Source organism: Plutella xylostella, chromosome 16, assembly GCF_932276165.1.
Source record: "Plutella xylostella chromosome 16, ilPluXylo3.1, whole genome shotgun sequence".
NCBI classification, from domain to species: domain Eukaryota; kingdom Metazoa; phylum Arthropoda; class Insecta; order Lepidoptera; family Plutellidae; genus Plutella; species Plutella xylostella.
In genome coordinates this window covers 7,704,005-7,726,555 of record NC_063996.1, presented here as the reverse complement: position 1 = coordinate 7,726,555, position 22,551 = coordinate 7,704,005, and the positions used below count along the sequence as shown (strand labels likewise).

The following is a 22,551-nucleotide window of genomic DNA, read 5'->3' as shown; positions in this document are numbered from 1 at the left end:
AGGCCACAGATGACAATACATACGAGAGAACACTGTCGCATATTAATAAAAATACAATAAACTATTAAAAAATTACGAAGTTTCTAACGAAATTAGCCTCACTGACCTAGCTTTCCCAAGTTTCATTATGAATCAAACAAGTCACACGCACTACGCTGCGTCTCAACAGCGCTTTATCATCATGCAGTTTACGCTTTTTATGATAAATTCAGAAGATATACTTATTCTGTAGTTTCGTGTAGGTATAAGTGTTTCGTCTTCAACCCAATAATTACCACAAACTTAATTCGGCCCTGATTCGGGCGGATTCGTGCCCTGGGAACGCAACATCCCGAAACTCACTCTCCCACACAACAACCAAATGGTGGTCGTAGCTCAGTGTACCAGGATTATGCTAGAGGACAAAATCCTAGCAAAAGCGGAAACCATTAACGCTACCTGGAATAGCTGGACGATGCCCACCATCGCTTGGGTGAACGGGGTACCTGGATGTGGGAAGACAACCTGGGTGGTAAATAACTTCGATGTGAGCAAAGACACCATTATCACCACGACAACTGAGGCGGCCGTCGATATACGAAACAGGCTAGCGCATAGGATCGGGGACATGGTTAGAACTAGGGTACGTACGATGGCATCAGTCCTAGTAAACGGCTTTAGAGAACATGTCGGATGCCAACGCCTGATAATTGACGAGGCCCTGATGAACCATTTCGGGGCAATCGTAATTGCCGCCCGCCTGTCCCGTGCCAGTGATATTGCTCTAATCGGAGACATCAACCAGCTACCGTACATAGACAGAGAGAACCTATTCGAACTAAGGTACAGTCGCCCAACACTGGTAGCAAACATCACCCAGGAGCTGTTGTGCTCATACAGAAACCCCATGGATGTTGCATACGCCCTAAGAGAAGTATACTCAGGCATATACGCAGCCACAACGCGTATCCAATCCCTGCAGCTGAAAAGGTTTACAGACGCAGCAATTCCAAAATCCCAAACCAACACTCTATTCCTGACGCATACACAGGAAGAAAAAGAGACCCTGACCAGCCAAGGGTATGGAGAAGGAACGGGATCACGCGTCTTAACCATACACGAAGCACAGGGATTGACGTACGAATCCGTCATTATCATAAAAACAAAAGATAAAATAAAGTTGCACGATAGCATACCTCACGCAGTAGTGGCGCTGTCGAGGCACACCTCCGCCTGCACCTACTATGCGGATGACAGCGAGGACGCTATCGGCAACCTCGCTAAAACGGCAATAACAGCACCGAAGAAACGGATCCTCGAGTACAACCTAAAGATGGCAATAAAAAATCGGGACAAAGAGGTCGTTGCCCAGCAATCAAGGCTTTTGGCAACGCAAAATGGAGCGGAATAGGAGAATTTTGATTTTAATTTTATATTGACGGCCAAACCGTATTGCATGTATTTTATAGTTTTGTTATGTATAGTATATAGCATGTATTGTATAGTTTTGATATGTAGGTATTGTATAGTATATCATGAATTAATATTATCTGTATAAGAACTAACCAATAAAATTAAGATAGTTTTAAGAACACTGTCACACATTAACACCAGGCAAAACAACAGCGATGACAAAAGGAGTGTGTGGCCACTGACAGGCGTCTGTTAAGTTCTCTGAAGACAGCTGACACTGGCCCTATCCTTCAAATGTTTGTTGCCATTATAATTGTAAGTGTGACTGTGTGAAACAAAGAAAAAAAAAAAAAAAAAAAAAAACAAGAAATGCACAACTGGGGGTTTTTAGTCGGTTAAAGGCCGACACTACCTGGGTCCCCTTCCCAGGTGTCTGTGTAGATTTTCCTCCAGGAGTGCAAAAAAAAAAAAAAAATATTAATAATATATAGGTATATATATACAGGGTGTCCCAAAAGTCAACGTCATCCCTTAAAGGGATGATAGGTCAGCTCATGAGAGGCCAGAATATCACAATATGACCTTAGTAAAAACTCGATAATTTTCGAGATATTGACACTTTTATAAATTTTCTGAAAATCGACACCTTGGATCAGTTTTTTGTGTGCCGCCGGTACAAAAATCCATATTGTTAGAATTTGTTTAGTGTTGCATCATCCTGTATAGACCTGCTATTGATCGCAGTAAAAAAAAATATCGAGTAATGCTGTATGTTTAAAAAAAACACGGTTTCCAAAGTCATAAAAGGTAATCGTATTTTTTTATAAACAACTTTGACTCTACATACTGTAAAAAAAATATACCACGCAAACCTGGCACCTAATTTTAAAAGATTGCTCATTTAATGCAGTTTCCAAAATGGTATGAAAAGTTGCTATTGTTTCAATTAACAAAACAGTTATTGCTATTTTAGTACAAAACGACCTCGATGCAAAATTGTTTGAAGGAAATTTATCTGACTGAATTTATTAAGGATAAGTCAAGTTGGAAAGAGTAAAAGTAAAATAGGTGGTGTGGCCGGGAGTGGGAAAAGAGACAACGTTGTCACATAATTAAAAAAAACGCATTTTGAGTATCTTTCTCGAGAAAAGTGGACTATAGCAACTCCACATTCCCCATAAATGTAGCACATTGTAACGTACATTCCTGAGTAGTGCTAATGTGTGATATTGTACAAGTTAAACGCTTACACGTGTACATTGTACCACCACAGTATCCAAAAAAAGGACAGATCAGTTTGTCATTAACATACCCTCTAATTACTTGTTATTTATTTTAAAGTTATTGTTAAACAAAACCAAACTCTCAAAATTATGATTATGCCCATTAATGAGTATTATTTTTTGCTGATTATGTACTTAATATAATAATGTGGTGTTATAATTTTGAGAAATAAAAATAAAAGTCAGTAAATGTTTGAAGTTTTTAAATAAGGTGTAAAAAACGCAAAATATGTTTTATAAGAGTTTGGTAAGTTTTTTCTTAGCTATTTTTGCGTCATCTATGTTGCCACGGCTGACCCCACCACCTATTTTACTTTTACTCATTCCAACATGACTTACCCTTAATAAATTCAGTCAGATAAATTTCCTTCAAACAATTTTACATCGAGGTCGTTTTGTACTAAAATAGCAATAACTTTTTTGTTAGTTGAAACAATAGCAACGTTTTATACCATTGTGGAAACTGCATTAAATGAGCAATCTTTTCAAATAAGGTGCCAGGTTTGCGTGGTATATTTTTTTTACAGTATGTAGAGTCAAAGTTGTTAATAAAAAAATACGATTACCTTTTATGACTTTGAAAACCGTGTTTTTTTTAAACATACAGCATTACTCGATATTTTTTTTTACTGCGATCAATAGCAGGGCTATACAGTGTGAAGCAACACCAAACAAATTCTAACAATATGGATTTTTGTACCGGCGGCACGCAAAAAACTGATCCAAGGTGTCGATTTTCAGCAAATTTATAAAAGTGTCAATATCTCGAAAATTATCGAGTTTTTACTAAGGTCATATTGTGATATTCTGGCCTCTCATGAGCTGACCTATCAGCCCTTTAAGGGATGACGTTGACTTTTGGGACACCCTGTATAAAAGATAAATTATATATATTATAAGCTTCCACATTGAGTAGTGAGTAGTTAAAAGATGAAGACAAAAAACAACCAAACTCTCACAATATATTGATCTCTCAAAAAGGCACGGACATAAAGTCTGTGGAGTGATAATAAAATCTTAAAAAAAAAAAAAAAAAAAAAAACTATCGGAAGTTATAATTCCAATATCACTCTAGCGCTGTTTCCTTACACCGAATACGGCCACGGTTGAGACAATAAGCAATGTGGCCTATTCTGTAATTATAACGTCTTTTACTTAGTCAACAATAAGTTTCGTGATTGTCTCGAGTGAACTGGGTGGTGGGAAGCGGGCCCATCCGTTTCCCTTTCCGGTAAGAGCTTTTGAGAACATTGAGAAATATTCATTAAATTAATGTTGTCTTATTTTTATGATCTTGTTATAATGATGGTATAGTCTGAGGCAAAGAAACATGACTCTTGGCAGTAACAGTGCTATTTGGTCAGGGGACTTCTTCCCTATCAGGGTTCTTTTTCCCTATCTGTACCTACCTACCTACGGCTACGGGGTGATTTTTAAGCTCCAAGGCTCACGTGAAGGCGCCTCATAAAGTCTCAACATAACGCAATAACAATAGTGACGATTAGGAAAAGTGTGTGCAACAATGCAATAAGGCTATAAGGTTTGAGTACTCTAGACAGGATTGATTCATTACCTAATAACGGTACAGGGTCCATCGTTGGATAGTCCTATGACATAAAAAAACCGGCCAAGTGCGAGTCGGGCTCGCGCACAAAGGGTTCCGTAGCAGCAAATAGTTAAATCAACCTATCTCAAAAACTATAAGAGATACTTTGATCAAACCAAAAATCGTTGAAAGAGTTAATTAGCATGCATCACCTCTATTTTTTTTAGAATTTTATACCCCGTAGTTATAAAAATAGAGGGGGGGGGACATACTTTTTACGACTTTGAGAGCTGATATCTCAAAAACCGTTCACTTCAAGAAAAATGTTTTTTAGAAAACTTTATATCATTTTAAAAGACCTTTCCATTGATACCCCACACGGGTATGTACATCGAAAAAAAAAATTTCATCCCTCAGTTACATGTATGGGGGGCCCCACCCCCAATTCTTTTTTTTACTATTTAGTGTCATATTTTTGTAGCGGTTCATACAACACATATTCCCATCAAATTTCATCACTGTAGTACTTATAGTTTCCGAGTAAATCGGCTGTGACAGACGGACAGACGGACAGACGGACAGACGGACATGACGAAACTACTAGGGTTCCGTTTTTGCCATTTTGGCTACGGAACCCTAAAAAGTAACTGTTCAAAATTGGATGAGTGTAGCAGAGGACCAATGGAACTTGGCTTAACATGGATGAGGCCTACACATTGCAGTGGGTTGAGATAGGCTGACGAATAGTCGTCATAGGATCATAGGATAATGATGTTAAGCTTCGATTGTTGAGCCTAAATAGCTCAGTCAAAATAAAACACATCCCAAATAACAGGAAATTCTGCTGCAGACTGAATAGCGGCCTTACCACACTATCAGCACAAGATCAGTTTAGGAATTGTGTTTCATTTTGCATTGAGCATGACCTCGTGACCTGCTGACGTGACCTGGCGTTGTACCTGCAACAAACGAAATTGCAAATTAGTTTTTTGTAAAAAAAATATTAAACGTAAACCGTTTTGGTTAGTTGGAAGATTGAAAGAATAGTCAAAGCCTAGGTGTATATTCATTGCTATAATTTTTAGCACAATTTTGAACACAATATTTACCTACCTACAATTATAGTTGGTAATATTCTGATGCGCTGTTACATGTACCTACTTCAACATTGCAGAAGACGGTAACTATTAAGCTAGCCTTTTCGTTATTTGATGCTCATAGAACAACGCGGAGTCGGGTGTACCCTCGCTCAATGTTTGAGCCTGATGTCACTGGTTTTTTTTCATTGCTCGCGATTGTATATCGTTTAAATATAGTTACCAACATTATACGGATAAAAACTTTAAAAATGCTATAAGAAAGATTGAAGTTTTCTTAATTTACAAACGCGATACAGGAAATATTATAGAAATGTAGAACATCGTCTGCATCATTGAGATATTCCGAATGATTTGTTATGAAAATCCATCATTAACATTTCATTTCTATTTTCTATACTATTGTGTGTTCTTAATGCCAGACCAAACTTACACTTATTACATGCATGTGTAAGACTCAAATGAGCTCTTCGGTGCATCTGATTAGACAGATTCGCAGAATCAACATGGAAGATACGTTGAAAGAATGCAAATTCTGAGTCTACTTTTATTAACTGTATCAATTCTATTGTCTTTTAAGGGAAATACGTATAGCTTATTTTAATTAAGCATCTTTCCCATTGTTCATTTCCGTGTCATTATAAAGTCTAAAGACATTGGTTTCTCGTAAGAATTCGTAGTATTTTCATACTTAAGATAGCTATCGCTAACTTCTCAAATAGGTACCTATTTCTACTTCTTTGTACTGTCACGTAGTCAATTATCCTGCTCCAATACTTCAATCAGTCTTTCTATGTACTTACATAATAATTATAGAACAAGTCTCCTTTTCAGTTAGAATTTTGTAGCGCCCTCCAGACTCTGGACAAACAAAACTATACGAGGCGCAGCGAATGAGAGAGAGTAGAAGACCTATTCGGCAGGTGACGCACGTTTTAATAGTGAATATAGATTTGTAATAAGAATCTCGTGGAGGGTATGGAGCAGGCTTAAGTTTTTTTGGTCGCCTGTTGGGAAAGCTGTACAAACCTATGTCTAAAAGTGGATTACGTAGCGATAACTACTACATACTGAAGAATACTATTTACTAGGGAAATCTCGCCTAGCCATCTAAGTCACATCCTTCTGATCAATCTACCACTAGTCAATACACTGCCAGCACTATGTGAATTCTGCATTTTCTACTCACGAATGCCTAGTGGCTACCCGCGAGCATCTTTTCCAGTTTGTCTAGTAGTGCTGTAGTTACACAACTGCGCATAGATCACTGGACGGATAATCAGCCATTCCCAGCACGAGTTTGCACTGACACGAACAAAAAAATACCGACTTAGGTATAAGAAGTACTGTAATTAGATACTTAATATATTTAACACAGTTTAGTTACATAATGAACCTCCTGGGCAGTTGGGACATAACATAACGCTAATCTAAATAAATATGAAAGACTAGCTGTTCCCGCGCGCTTCGCTTCGCCTTAAAAAGTATTCCCGTGGGAATTCCGGAATAAAAAGTAGCCTATGTTCTTTCCCAGGGTCTAGACCGTCTGTATACCAAATTTCATTCAAATCCGTTCAGTAGTTTTGGCGTGAAAGAGTAACAGACAGACAGACACAGTTACTTTCGCATTTATAATATTAGTTAGGATTAGGATAACAAATCCTTGTATTTAGCTTTAGTGTTTGTCTGTCATCGCTTATAAGATTAAGAAGTATTGATGGTAACAACTTTGCTGCAGCACTGGAAACTGCCACCATGTAAACATCTTTTGATTTTACCATATAAATGAAGTGAAAATTTAAAGCATGATATAAATGAAATTTTAAAGCAAGCTAGAGGAGCGAGTTAATATAACTAGAGATAGATAGCCCAAGGTTAACTGGAAGAGAATGAGCATTAAGTTCGCCTATATATAAACTTAATAATGTGCAAAAAAGCATTTAATAATAAACGAATACCTATCTTGTGTGTCTGATCAGGCCTTCTAAGGGTGTCTGACCCGAGTCTGTTCGAGGAAGTCGCATAAATTACGTTTTTAAACGATCTCGAATATTTTTTGTATGTTTCTTACATTCTAAATCGAGGTTTACGGGGCAGTAGCCTAGAACTCTGTCATTAGTCATTATATTATTTATTCGTTTACGTTTGATACAAGGCTAATGTAAGAGTAATTATATGATTACAGATCAACCACCGCACCTACCACCATCGTTTAAAGCGATGCAATTTTTATTTAAATGCTATTCAAAGTAAGGTGCAACTTCTATAAGAGCTTTCTTGCTTTACAAATGAACCCTTTCTCTATAAAAGTGTCATATTTACACTATTTCTGCCTATACATATATTTAAGAATACGTTTCGTAATGCTCTATGCGTAGGTACTTCAATTTGGGATTTAACCTACGGCAGAGAACAGTTAATAATTTTCCGCTCATCGTAGGTTAATAAGAATTAAAAAGTATTTATTTATTCATAAGCGGAATACAGTCAAGGTCTCTTCTTTGGTAAATTATGTAATTACAATAATTTATGACGTAGCTAAGTATATGCCTTAAAACAATGGTGTTGATATTATTAGAACATATAAGGAGCAATGTTTGTTGGCCTTAGGCAAACCTGTTAAAATTATGAATAATTAATCTTTACCTTGTAGCTAATATAGGCTCCATATAAAAGCATTAATGTGCCGACAGATGTATTTATTACAATTTTCAAATCCAACGGAGAAACATGGAAGATGAGGACGATTTTGTTATTGTTCACGTTTGGTCTCTGTTTTCTCCAAAGTCTAAGTTTAAGTGAGGATTTGTCTCCGAACGTTTTCCAAAGCCTATTCCCGGTGAAGACTAAAGACCTGGTGAAGATCGGCTATGAGGAAGATGCTCTGCTGGACTTCATGGGGCTCACGAGGAAGTACGGCTACCCGGCCGAGGAACACGAGGTGGTGACTCCAGACGGCTACATCTTGTCCGTGTTCCGCATCCGGCACCGGCGCTGCAACACCACGCGGCCCGTGCTCATGCTGCACGGCATCCTCGACTCCGCCGACACCTTCATCAACCCCGGCGTGGGCCTCGCCTACCTGCTCGCCGACGCCTGCCACGACGTCTGGTGCGCCAACGTCAGGGGCAACAGATACTCCAGGGAACACATCAAGTGGGACCCCGACAAGGACAAGGAGTTCTGGCAGTTCAGCTTCCACGAGCACGGGACCGTCGACCTGGCGGCTACGGTCGACTACATCCTGAGTGAGACGAAGGCAGACAAGGTCAACTACATCGGCCACTCTCAAGGGACGACCAGTTTTTTCGTCCTCACGTCGACGCGCCCGGAATACAACGCGAAATTCAATGTGGCAGTGTGCTTGAGCCCAGTGGCGTATCTGTACCACGTGGGCAATCCCATGATAAAAGTTATAGCTCATTTCAATGCCCAAGTGAAAGCTTTGTTGGATACGTTCAAAATAAACGAGATATTAGGGAGGCATGAGTTGCCGGGTCGAGTGTTGGAGTTCGCGTGTCAGTTCGTCCCTAACATTTGTGCCATCGTGAGGTACTCGATGTTTTTACAGAACAGGATCAACACCACCGACAAGCGGCTGAGGACCATCGCAGGGCACGTCCCCGCCGGCACCTCAACCAAGAACTTGCATCACTTCTCGCAAATCATCAACGAGAATGTCTTCAGAATGTACGACGCGGGAGTGAACAACAATTTGAAGCTCTACAATCAGACGACCCCTCCTGATTACGATTTATCCAAAGTTACGGCCCCCGTGGTTCTGGTCTGCGCTAAAGGAGATGTGTTCGCCACGCCAGCTGATTTGAAGAAGCTCAGAGACCAGCTGCCGAATGTTCTGGAAGTGTTCACACTGACTGATTCCAACTGGGGCCACCTGGACTACACGGCTGGAAACGGTATACCAAAATACTTAGCGCCTAAAGTGATGGAATATTTGAACGCTAAGTGATGAAGTTAATTTGGTTTTACGCACTTCAGTATTAGTAATATTTATTTTTATATCTTAATGTACTTAAACAGTTTTTTGGATAACTTTTTGAGTAGTTTTATTACACTTTTTTACATAACACTGATAGCGTCTGTGCCATTGCAAAGACCTAATTCTGTAGGTACATATTTATGCCTAAATATTTTGATTTAGTTAGTGATATTTTAGTCTGTTTTTTTATTGGAATATACCAATAAACTACATCAAATTTGTTAGTATAATATAAGTTATAGTTAAATATAATACGCACAGTCTATTATGTACCACATAATCATCATATATCACCGAGGAATTCATATTCATGTTACACCGGAAATAAATAAGAAGACGAAAATACTGGCCTTATGAATTAACATAATCGGAAAGATTCATATTGTAAATAAAATATTTAAATTTGGCATTGGGTGATTAGCTCGAAATAGTATAAAAGCATATCTCTTTGTGTTCTTTTTGGCTGTTTTGCTAAATAAGTGCGCAAGATGAAGACTATTTTGCGGGTGTTATCATTGTTTACTTGTTTAATTCAATGTTTAAGTATTGACGAAAATGCATTTCCTTATATTTTCCCAAATGTGCCGCCTATTAAAGACTTAGTGAATTCCGGATTTGAGGAAGACGGTCTTTTAGACTTTATCGGTCTGACGAAGAAATACGGATACACCTCAGAGGAACACGAAATCATCACCAAGGATGGATACATCCTGACTGTATTCCGGATCCCGAGGAGGAAGGCTTGCAACCACTCAGAGCCACCAGATCCTGTCGTGATGATGCATGGTCTTCTGAAGTCGTCCGATACCTTCGTCACACCTGGCGTAGGACTAGCGTATACCCTGGCAGACTCTTGCTACGACGTCTGGTGTGCCAATGTCAGAGGAAACAGATATTCAAGGGAACATGTAAAGTGGGATCCAGATAAAGACAAAGAGTTTTGGCAGTTCAGTTTCCACGAACATGGCACGATTGATTTAGCGACTACAGTGGATTACGTCCTCAACGAAACAAAATCAGAAAAGGTTAGCTTCATAGGCCACTCCCAAGGAACCACAAGTTTCTTCGTGCTGACATCATCCCGTCCAGATTATAACCGTAAAATCAAAGTTGCGATATGCCTCAGTCCTGTGGCGTACTTGAACCATATAGGGAATCCAGTTTTGAAAATATTTTCAAGATTTAATGACGAAATAAAATATTTGCTGGACGCTTTTAATATACATGAAGTCTTCGGAAAACAGCTGCTTCCGAGTCGATTGCTAGAGGTGGCTTGCCAGTACATCCCTGATCTATGTTCTGCTGTACGATACATCTTTTTCCTCCAGAGGACAGATAGCACTACACATACAAGATTAAAGATCATAGCTGGACACGTCCCTGCCGGTACTTCAGCTCAGAATTTACATCACTTTTCCCAGAATATCAAGGCGGATTTCTTCAGAAGATACGATGCAGGGGTCAATAAAAATTTAGAGAACTACGGCCAACAGGAACCCCCAGATTATGATCTGAGTAAGGTGGCAGCTCCAGTTGTGCTAATCTGTTCCAATGACGATGCGATAGCGACTCCTCAAGACGTGGAAAGGTTAAGAGATGAGCTTCCGAATGTTCTAGATATGTTTACTTTGAGGGACCCCCACTGGGGACACTTGGACTTCACAGATGGTAATGATATTCCACTTGAACTGGCTCCTAAAGTCTTGGAATATTTAATGGTAACAAGGGATGACCGCTAAACATGCATGTCAGTTTAAAAGTGATGATTCTTATGTTATACAAATATATTATTTTAGTGTGCATATGAGTAAGTAATTGATTTACTTTAAAATAATAAAAATTATCAGTGGCAATTTTTTGTGTACTTACCTATTTTTACTCTACGTCATTTAACATAACATAATACAATGCTGAATATTGTTCTTTTTACAACCAATATCATGGCACTCAGCGTGAAATGACGTGTTTACCAGTATTGTATCATTCATACACGTGAAAAAGAACGTGTGTTGGAAAAACACTAACTATTTGGTTTCGATAAGCTTATCGATTTTATGCGAGCACAAAACACACAAAATGTGCCGATTCTGTAGCACAATACCATTTTTCCCGACGGCATATCATTATATCTGGATTTCAACTAATACCAACTAATAGGTGGATGAGGAAGGCCGTTTAGGTTCACTTACAGCTGAGGCAATAACTTTCAAGTTCAGCATCACAGTATACCTAAATAAAATTATAACTACTTTATACGTAGAAATCGCTAGAGCACACCTACTTAGACAACTTAGAGTATACTTATGTACCTATATATAAAGTAGTAATTTACATATAGGAGAAACAATTGAAACGTAGGTATTCAAATGTATTTACTACGCTAGAATAGGTCACTAGGGAGTAGATAGCGTGACTATAAAGATTCGCCGACAAAACAAAACATCGATTAAGGGTAATCTATTGAAGGTAAACAAGGGGGAAGTAGATTAATAGGGAAGTTATGGGTATCAGTACTAGTTTTTGACCCAAAGAACGGTTTTCATAACTTGGATTGGTATTTTATTTCATAGGCTGAAAGGTAAGACAACTTATCCCCGCATTCGATGGGCCACAAAAATATTACGCGGCATGATTATATGATAGCCGCCAATAACAATAAACAATAAAGTTATAGTGATTTACAGAAATCTTGTTCACTTCCTAGTCGGTTCACGCGATCGATAGCCGTGTGATTGAGATAATTGTATCCAATTTAGACAATTACCCCCTCTCCCCACCCAATGCTGCATTCCTTCGCAATATCCTGATGGCCAATCACGCCTAATAGTTTCGATAAACGTTCATTTGTATACAACAAATTGATTAGTCCCTTTATTTTTTCATGAATCATTCTGGGCGGGAACCAGCGGGGCAATGTCGCCAGTGCATTTGGAACCATCTCACAACAGGAGAATCCGCAAGTTACGTATAAATTGTAGGTAGGATACATTCATATCCTAATTTTAATCCTAATCCTAACTAATATTATAAATGCGAAAGTAATTGTGTCTATCTGTCTGTCTGTTACTCTTTCACGCCAAAACTACTGAACGGATTTGAATGAAATTTAGTTTACATATGGTCTAGACTCTGAGAGAGAACATAGGCTACTTTTTATCCCGGAATTCGAACGGGAAAACTTTTTAAGGCGAAGCGAAGCTCGGGGGAACCGCTAGTATTTTATACGTATATGTAAGTTTGAAACGGCACCCTGTACATTCAGTGACTAACTCAGTGACGCTATTCTAACTGGCTAATCCTTTCACCACGGTAGCAATCCTCAAAACAGCTTTATTCTATAGTATTTGTCACCGACATCGACAAGCTAAGAAAAAAAACCACTGACAAAAACTAGGTTTAATCTAGGTCAGACATAACTCACATCACATCCGCTAGATTCGCTAGAACACCGGATATCGGCTTATTGGCAGATCCGGCGGAGTCAAGAGTAACAACTTACCGCTAAAGTGCTAAGTGACCACAACCGGTTTACCATGCATGGCGATGCATTAGAAGAAATTATAGAAAATACTAAGAATATTATCGTAAGTAAGCGAATTGAGCCAATATAATGTCCCTAGAATTTAGTTAGTCGCGGATTTATAGGTAAAAATGAGACAAAGATGAGGAATCTGCTAGCGAGTTGGCAAGAAACGTTGGTAAGTAAAGTAGCCGGTTGATGATTGATGAGGAAGGCCGAGGATATAGTGTTGTAGCGGTCTTTGGCAATGACCCATGTCTAGCTGTGGATGATTGTGAAAACTACGATCTGTACGTGGTCTGTTTCGTAAACACTACGATGGTTACACCACAGGAAGCATGTTATTCTTGGGAATTTCAGGTTTCTATAAACCGATAACGATTACATGTCATATCTAAGCTAACGCTTAGTTTGGCATTGGCAGTGCATACTGGATTCAAGATTTGCAATAGGTGCCTACCTCGCAGAGAATTTAAGACTTTACCAGTAAGTATCAAAGCTGAATTTATGTTGGATCAGTTACTGTTTCATTTGAAGTGGTTTGTGTGTGTAACATGTTATGAGGTTTATAGTATCAATGCTTAAATCACGAAAAAACGGTGCGGTTTATAGTATACTAGCTATTCACGCGAGCTTCGCTTCGCCTTAAAAACCTTTCCCGTGAGAATTCCGGGATAAAAAGTAGCCCATGTTCTTTCTCAGGGTCTAGACTACATGTATACCAAATTTCATTCAAATCCGTTCAGTAGTTTTGGCGTGAAAGAGTAACAGACAGACAGACACAGTTACTTTCGCATTTATAATATGAGTTAGGATTTACTTTAAACCAATTGTTATTTGAAAAGGTGAAGTAGCCTTAAAATACAAACGAACTTATACCTACTTAATAATGAGGCGAAAAATGAATTCAATAAATAAATAGAGCAAACAAACTGATAAACAAAAAAGTGAAAGTGAAATAACCAATAGAGAAGCGTTTTCCTACGGCCACAAGTTGCAAATGGACAATTCAAAGTATAAATTTAATTACTTGTGCGTTAATTTCGTTCTTAATTACTAGTAAAGCCATTTGGTAACTTTACATTGCTTATTGCAGGTCATAAATTTCGAAAGTACCTAAAACCAGCGGTTATAAGTTATAAGGGCTTTACTTCGGCAGAGATCTGTGGTGTATAGTACAGTGCAAAAGAAACGTCTCGCCAAATAACACCCCACTTCCACAACTGAGTTCTTATTTTCAAAAAAAAAAACACACGCTCTCACGCCTTGTACTAATGTACTCCCTTGCGGGGTAGGCAGAGGTGCATTGCTGCACCCACTTTTCACCAGAGTGTTATGTTAGTCCCAATGTAATAGGGGGCGGGCCTATTGCCATTTCACGGGCACATCCAAGACCCGAGAACAAATATCTGTGTTTAAACAAATATCTGCCCCAGCCGGGAATCGAACCCGGGACCATCGGCTCAGTAGTCAGGGTCACTAACCACTACGCCATTCGGTCGTCAAGTCATCTTATTTTCAATGAGTTCGATTAGAAGGTTTATGATATTATTTATTGCGAAAATGGTTGTCACTACGTTGAGAGTAAACCAAAAGTAAACCAAATGCGGGCACTTTATTTGCCTTGTTTTTCTATATAACACACCTCTTGTTCGTAATATTTAATCTAAGGAGAAAACATGAATTTTATTGACACAGTCTCAGCAAAATAACAAGATCCATACAAACAGCTAAGACTCATCAAGAACTGATAAAAATAAAACATAAGTACACTACAAACAATGTAAAATACATTCAAAGAGAATTATTGAGGCACGATTGCATGTTGGTGTCCAAAACATCGACAGGGACCCAACTCAGCATCAACTGTGGTCCAAAAAAACGCAGCATAATTCACTCATTATTCCTTCGTGTGACTTATGTTAGTGTACCTACTACCAAAGTAGGTACTAAAATCTAGGTCAGCCAGATCAAGCTATTAGCTTATAAGTACTAGACTGGTTTAGCTTAAGAGTCGTTTAGCTAGGAATCCAGGCTAGGTCTTGATCAAGACAGTTTTGTGAGCTGAATTCCGGTGCTTTGTATATTGTGTATATTGCCTATTTAGAAATAACTTAATCGAAAATTTTAAAAATCTGATTCAATGCAGTAACTATTTAAGAAAAGTATTTATAATTACTTTATTGTAATATTGCTTTCTCTCTACCTTTGTGATTAGAGCGGATTATTTCTAATGAACCAATTGTGTCCCACAGCAGGGCAAAGGTCTCTGTGTCTTCCACCTATCCCTGTTCATGGCTACCTCATTTGAGTTCACTAAATACGTCTAGCTACCGTACCACCACCGTCACATTAGCAATTAAAAATCCTCGCTCGCCTGTGAAACATCTGTTATGGTCAGAACCATACAATTAACGTCAGATTTGACAAGCGAGCAACGTTGCTTACGGATTGTTAATTCCTAATGTGTCGGTCGTGGTACGGTAGCCGGTCATCCCGCCATTTTCTTATGGGTCTGCCCCGGCGCGGGCGCCGTTATCATCGGGTGTCGATAAAGTGTAATAATTTTATGTCTCTCTAAAAGCGGCAAGTACAATTTTGTCAACAGTATAATAATATGTTGCAACTGTGTGTGAGAATGACGAATTAAGTAATTATTCCGAGGACATGAACTGATTTCGTCGTCAGCGTCGTCAGATTGTCCCACTCAGCCCGCACTTCACTTTATCATCATTGTGTTTTCGGATAACGTTATTGTGTTAAAATGTTAACCAATACCGTTGCAATTTGCAATACATCGTCTGGTATCAAAGGAGACGCTCTGTTTTCAAGCACCAATCGAAACATAGGGCTTTTATGTCTGCATCTGTGTATTTGTCTCTTTGTCTATGGTAAATACCATACATCCCAAACGACCACCGATTTGTCTAGTATTTTGCATTCAGCTTTAATTTTGCATTCAGCTTCATCAGTATTTTATAAATGCAATCAACATCGTTTGATGGACAACGAGCGTGCAGTATTGATCGATTCGTGCGAAATACCCGAATGACTAGGCAATTAATCAATAAATTGTTCACAGTTTCTCGGTATTAGGCTTGATTATCGATATCGTGATTTATCGAAATTCTACTCCTATGCTATTTGTAATTAACTGTTTAGAAGAATCTATCTAGAATCGCAAACTTAAGTCCTACTCAACTATTTTACTCAATGTTCTGAGTATTTCTTAAATATCATGGTTATTTCCGTATATAAATATACAAAAAGTTCCCACGTCTAAAATGCCCTTTCGACTTCAATTAAATAAGAAGAAAACTCAATTAACCGTTGATAAATATGAACAATAACGGTAATGACTTTAATGTCTGTCGATCAACCTGTTTACGACACCTTTAGGGCCGGTTTTTCAATGGCAGGATAATAGGTCAAATAACTATCAAACGAATAAATTTATTTGGCTGTTTATTGGCTTGATAGTTGCTAAACCATTTTTCAATTGTGATTTATTCCATAGATAACTATCTTACCGATTTTTCTACTTGAACTCTGGAAAGGTGAAACAAATATATGCAGACACTAGTGCTAAAGCAGGACAGACTACTATTTTGATTGTCAGAGTCAACTGTCACTGTCAAGCCACAAGCCTCACTGACTGTTTGGTTTGGTTGTTTCAATTTTGGTATTTATATTTGTTATTTTTGGATCGCAATGGAATCACAAAAAAGAGAGCGTTCGGCGAATTTGCTGCAAATAATAATGCTGAAGTTACTGTGTTAGTGAGTTTGGTAGATAAATTCAAACATGTCATAGAAAATAAAAAGACCGATGCTGCAACACATACTCGTAAAGATAAGGAGACTGCATGGAAGAAAATTGAGTTTTCTTTTAACTCCAGTGGTATAACTGCAAGTGTCCGCTCATGGAAAATCCTAAAGTACGAGGGCATCAAAAAAACAATGAAGAAGAAGTCTTCCCTGCAAAGGCAGGAGATGTACACACGGCAACGTTAAATGGTTGGCAGGGCACACTAACGTAGGTAGTGTATGTGTGTGTCGGCGACGTCGACGTAATTATTTAGTTCTGGGCAAGCCACACACGGATATTGTAAGCATGTAGTTGTGCCAGTGACAATGATTCATTGTTTTTATGATATGAAGCAAAATTTTGCAAGGCATTGTAATAGATTGAATGGCTCAGTTGGTATGATACAAGACTTACAATAATCGGTATGGTGGTTCAAATCCCACTGAACTTACAATATTCCTTTTTTGTTTTTTTTATAGATTTAATTTATTTTTAATATGGTTAATAATATTATTGTAGTATATACGAATAAAAGCAACACAGAAAGTAAATGAAACAAGTTATTAAGTGTTAAAATTACCAAATTTATTCTTGCCGTAACATAAACATTAAGGATGTTACGTTTTTGTTGTTTTTCGTTTTAAAACATAGTTTTAGTTTATATTAATAAGGAAAATTTTCAATTAGCAGTTTTAAATCATAATAAACATCAGAAAAGGATGGACTGGCTGTTTTACTTAAGTAAATAGGCAAGTCATTAGTTATATGAATCAACATGTTAGTTAGCTAGAAATAAGATAACTTATTCCAACCTCAGTAACAATAACATCATTAACACATTGGCTTACCCATAATTGTAAATAATAATAAGTATTTAACAAAATAACTAAAATCTTATACAAATGGAAAAAATAAAAATTACTGAGCTAACCCCAATAACTATAATTTTCACCACTTTTTCGCCATAATATCTTACGTCCATCCTTGTCTGACTTAAAGGACTTTTCATCACTAAATATCACCACATTGTTGCACCAATCAAAGTTTAAAATAGTCAGTCGCAAAACGCACTCTGTTTCGACGATGCTGATCGGTTAGAGCAATTTTCTTCGTCGGCCTCCGACACCGCAACCCAACAGCACGCAAGTGAACCCGTACGGTTTGTAGGGATAGATTATGTGTTGTGGCCGTAGAACGGGTGCTGCAGAACGGATCAGCGCTATGTGCAGCTACGATTTCTCGATGGCGTGGTGACGCATCCGTATAGACGACTACTGTCTACATGTCCCGAATCTGCGTATCGGTGAACCCATAATTGAACAGTTCTCCTCTGCAAACAAAAAAAACAAATACTTAGCTTATACAAATACAAATATTCTAACAGTCAAATAAAATATTTGCAATTCTATGTTACTTACCGTTAAACGTCTTGCAATTTCACAAATTGTAATGTTTTGTTAATATAAATACGATTATCTCCGCCTTTTTGAACATGGTTAAGTGACTTTCCATAGTGACTGCGAAGAGTAATTAATTAAATTGACAAATAACAAAGTGAATCACTTTGCAGACGCAGAGGTGAATTGTCACTAAAACTAAAAACAAATTTCGTTTATTCATATTGTATGAGGGTAGAATGGTTTTAATTCTCAAATGAAGAACGAATCATATATTTTTGGCGAAGAGAAATAGTCGACAGCTATGCAGCTTGTAGTCATTTGTCAGTTTCAAATATCAACAGCGTTTAAATGAACGCAAAATTTGAATTAAGTTAAATAAAAATAACCATCCGTGGACTCGAACTCACGACCTATGTTTCATTAGTCTATCATTCTACCAATGAGCTACGAAGTGTATAGATACACGCCGTGAAATTTTGCTTCACATCAATTTTATAACTATTTCACTAATACTACCGGTTGATATTTTTATGTCACAGCTGGTATACGGGCGTTTGCCTACGCGCAAACTCGTTTGTGCTGTTGTGTGTGTGTGTGGTTTTTTACTGGTGTGTAAACCGATTTCTGCGTTTATGCACACATAGACAACGTTAGTGTGCACACATACACTACGTTAGTGTGCCCTGCTAACCATTTGACGTTGCCGTGTGTACAATACTGGAAGTGCGCCCTCAAATTTACCTTCATTTAACGATGTAGAAGAAAAGGTGTTTATTAGGCATTTGCTCCAACATTAGCATTCAACGTATCCTTAATTTAAATTTAATGAATAAAAACTGAAAGAAATAACACCTATGTTTTATTATCAAGTACTGGATGGTTTCTCTCTTTTCTCCTCAGCCTATAGCAGTCCACTACTGGACATAGAAGATCATCCCGCCAAGCAGGAGGGATGTCTTAGATACTTATATATAGCATAGGTTACCTACTTATCATAAAATGAAACTATATGTACCTACCTTAATATTTTATTATGAAGGAAGTGCTGCTACATTCCTGTTTTATAAAATTAATGCTTAAAAATAAATCAAAAATAATGTTTGTAGTCTGGCGCCTTTCGGCGATGAAATTCTTTTGCATCCCACATGCTGTAATGATCAGGCCGGCGTTTTGACGACTCTGACTTTCCTTTCAACAGGATTAATATATTCGTTCATTACCTACTGCCTCTTTTTCGATCGCCTAATCATCAATATCATTGAAAATATCCATTGAAAAGACGATTATTCTCTGCGCTTGTATAGTTTAGAATTGGTATAAACACAAAAAAGAACTTACTTAATAACCTCAAATGTCAAATTATCAATCGAATAAGCGCTATCTGGCGGCCCAAGCAGCAGATAGATTTATTCTCCAGGTAACTGAGTTATTGGACGAATAAGCTCTATCTGACTGTTGAAAAATTCAATATTTCGCTATCTGTCGAATAAACGCTATCTGGTTGTCTATCTGAGCATTGAAAAATCGGCCCTTAGTCTAAGAAAGGGCGGGAAAGGGCACTAAGAGGTAATTTTATAACGACATCTGTCTATTAGGATCCACCATCTTGAATCTAGTTAAATATGTACTTATAAGAAATATTATGTTACGAATACGAAAATTGTACGTAGATCATTTATATGTAGTACCATCCGTACAATCCCTTGGTGAGCGAAAAATTATACTATCTAACTAATGAAAATTATAGGAAATGTTTATTTAACAAATAAATGCTGTGGTATTCAAATATAATATTAGGACAAGATTAACTAAGGTAGCTGGGACTTAGTCTGTGTCGGGGGTAACCAGTAGGCAGAATGTAGGTAATAAAGGTTATATTTTTCGTTTATCCTAACTAAATAACTGTGTTTGTCACTCTTTCACGCCAAAACTACTGAACGGATTTGAATTAAATTTGGTATACATATGGTCTAGACCCTGAGAAGAAACATAGGCTACTTTACTACTTGTTTTTATCCCGGAATTCCCACGGGAAAACTTTTTAAGGCGAAGCGAAGCTCGCGGGAACAGTTAGTTTATCCATATACGACATTTATGACATCATGAAGCTACCTACAATTAGGTACCTAAGTTATAAATGGTAAAGTGGTTCTATTACAAGACAAGGGTTAGGTCAAAGTTAGGTCTTCGGGTCTTCAAGTGAAAGTCTGGGAACATAACCAGACGTAAGTCTAAGGTCAGGATAAGACATTGCTAGTTGAGTGGAAGTTACGTAAGCGGAAAACTCACAATAAAAATCAATTTAACTGAAAAATGTATTTCTCTCCGAACACTTGTTTGCTAAGCAAACCTAATTTTCCTATAGAAATGTAAGTATTTTTCCAACCAACCGACAATGAGGAGTTATGATTTTGACTTATGGTGTAATGATTGTGTTGATGACGTTTTCTGTTCATCAGACTAATTAAATTGACTCATAATTAAATTAATACAAAAACAAAACGAATAGACATGGTTTTGTTCAGATAGATTAGCTAGTTATGTATACCTACGTATATGTATGATACATCGAAATTTGTTTGAGCATTCTTCAATTTTCATTACAGGTAAGATGATGTGAAACTTAGAGACCTCATTTTGGTATCACACTCAGTACATATATATTATATATTATGATGAGCATGATACATAAATGACCTAATAATTAAACTTAATACAATTATTAAAGCATATTAAAACCAACATAAGTAGGTACGTACTAAAAGGCTAGCACGGGCACAATTAAGACGTGACAAAAGTTTTGCATCGCACTCACTCACATCGCGCAGCCTCAAGAGTGAGCGCGACGGAAAACTTTTATCACGTCGTAAATGCGCCCCGTGCTAGCCCTTCTGAAGTGCCTAGATATTCACAGTGACAAATCCGCTCGAGGATACCACAAGGCCACTAAAAAGTAACTACCTATCTAGTGAGTTTATATACTATTATCTACAAACTTTCTATGAAATGCATTGATTGACATACCTATCAGTGATTAAATTGTGTGAATGGTGTATGGATGAGTACTTACTACTTACTTTTGTAAGAGTCGTATGACTCACAGGTACCGAAGGTGAGTTTGACACAGAAACGTCTTATAAAAGTAGACCGATACGGATTCTTGTTTAAACACAGTCTTGAAAGGCATATAATTACGTATCTTAGATTAATAATATACGAAAAAGATGGAGTGACAGTGCAAAAGAAATGTCTCGAGAATTTGTGACTTTATTAACTGGTACAATGGATGTCATTAGGTTGAACTTAAAAACCTCCTCCTTTTTTTGAAGTCGGTTAAAAACTGTTTGACAGTAAACAAAATGCGGTCAGTTTTTTGCTTGTATTTTGTATGTGTCACACCATGTTAGTATATTGGTAATCTAAGATGGTAAATGTAAACAGCCAGAGATGAAGATAACTTTCAGTGTTAATGGTTACATTTTAAATATGTAGTAACAAACACAAAAGATAATAATTGAAATCGACCATTTATAGCTACTTACTGACTTTATAGGTTTATACTGGGTTATTAGTTTTAATTAATAATAATTGACTTGTAGGTACCTATATTGTACCTACCTACTTAATTTTATTGTAATTTATATTTTATTGTATTTATTAGTGATGTAACGAATGTGTGTTTTTGGACATTCGCGAATGCGAATGCGAATGCGAATATCTGAAATCGACATTCGCGAATGCGAATGCGAATGCGAATATTCAGTTTGTTTTCAAATTTGGCGTTATTTGTATGGTTTGGTGGCATTCTCGTACTGAACGAGGTACGTTCCGTTCTAGGCGCATTCCGAATCAGACTGAACAATACTAGGCGCAATTTTTTTAAAACTTTTTTAGCTCCGTAACAGTTACGACACATTGCGACTGAGTGCAGTTTCTGAGGACGATTTACACGAATCATTTTTAAACGTATTTAAATGTATGGCTGTCTTGCTCTGACACTATACTGTCAAAATACGCTTTTTGTTTTTTTATTTACACTCACGGGCACTCACGGCCAATGAAAAAGATCCATTAAGAAAAACACCAAATTACTCCTAATCGCAAAAAAAACTTAAAGACGACTTCTGCAATTTTTAAGTTGATTTAACGACGAATCAGAATATTACCTGTTGCGTTAACGTTAAAAATTTATTAAAATTTTCTATTAATTGTTTATAAAAATAGGGGCTATTCGGTGTCTGTATTTTTTAAGTGGAACTATTTCTTTGCACGTTTAGGTCTTATGAAACTACAAGGTGGACCAATAGAAGTCATCCGATGTTGTTTGGCTCTCATTTTTTTTCTAAATAAAAAACTTGGATTCTGTTTTTTGATTATGTTTATTTGAACCTTTACAATTTTATTGGTAAAGTCTAGAAAATGCAAATAGCAAAATGGGCGCCGTCACAATTGATTGCCATACGGGGTCCTTTTATGGCATTTCTCATGAATGACAGATAAAACGAA

The 22,551-nt window shown here is 37.4% G+C and overlaps 3 protein-coding genes across 3 annotated transcripts in view; 2 read left to right on the top strand and 1 right to left on the bottom strand.

The window, feature by feature from the left end:
- Positions 1-22,551, bottom strand: part of LOC105381862 (bicaudal D-related protein homolog) — an 84,658-nt gene that overhangs the window by 33,737 nt on the left and 28,370 nt on the right. The gene's annotated exons all lie outside the window — the stretch shown is intronic.
- On the top strand, positions 8,021-9,335 carry LOC105381861 (lipase 1). Its single transcript, XM_011551664.3, has one exon. It carries the CDS (start codon positions 8,056-8,058, stop codon positions 9,286-9,288), a length of 1,233 nt encoding a protein of 410 aa, XP_011549966.3. The 5' UTR covers positions 8,021-8,055; the 3' UTR covers positions 9,289-9,335.
- Positions 9,495-11,185, top strand: LOC119693911 (lipase 3). The gene has a single exon (XM_038118883.2). The coding sequence runs from the start codon at positions 9,807-9,809 to the stop codon at positions 11,055-11,057; it is 1,251 nt and encodes a 416-aa protein (XP_037974811.2). The 5' UTR covers positions 9,495-9,806; the 3' UTR covers positions 11,058-11,185.

What these genes read in the sequence shown, in the direction of transcription:
- LOC105381861 (XM_011551664.3), top strand. Translation starts at nt 8,056, where the DNA reads ATGAGGACGATTTTGTTATTGTTCACGTTTGGTCTCTGTTTTCTCCAA.
- LOC119693911 (XM_038118883.2), top strand. Translation starts at nt 9,807, where the DNA reads ATGAAGACTATTTTGCGGGTGTTATCATTGTTTACTTGTTTAATTCAA.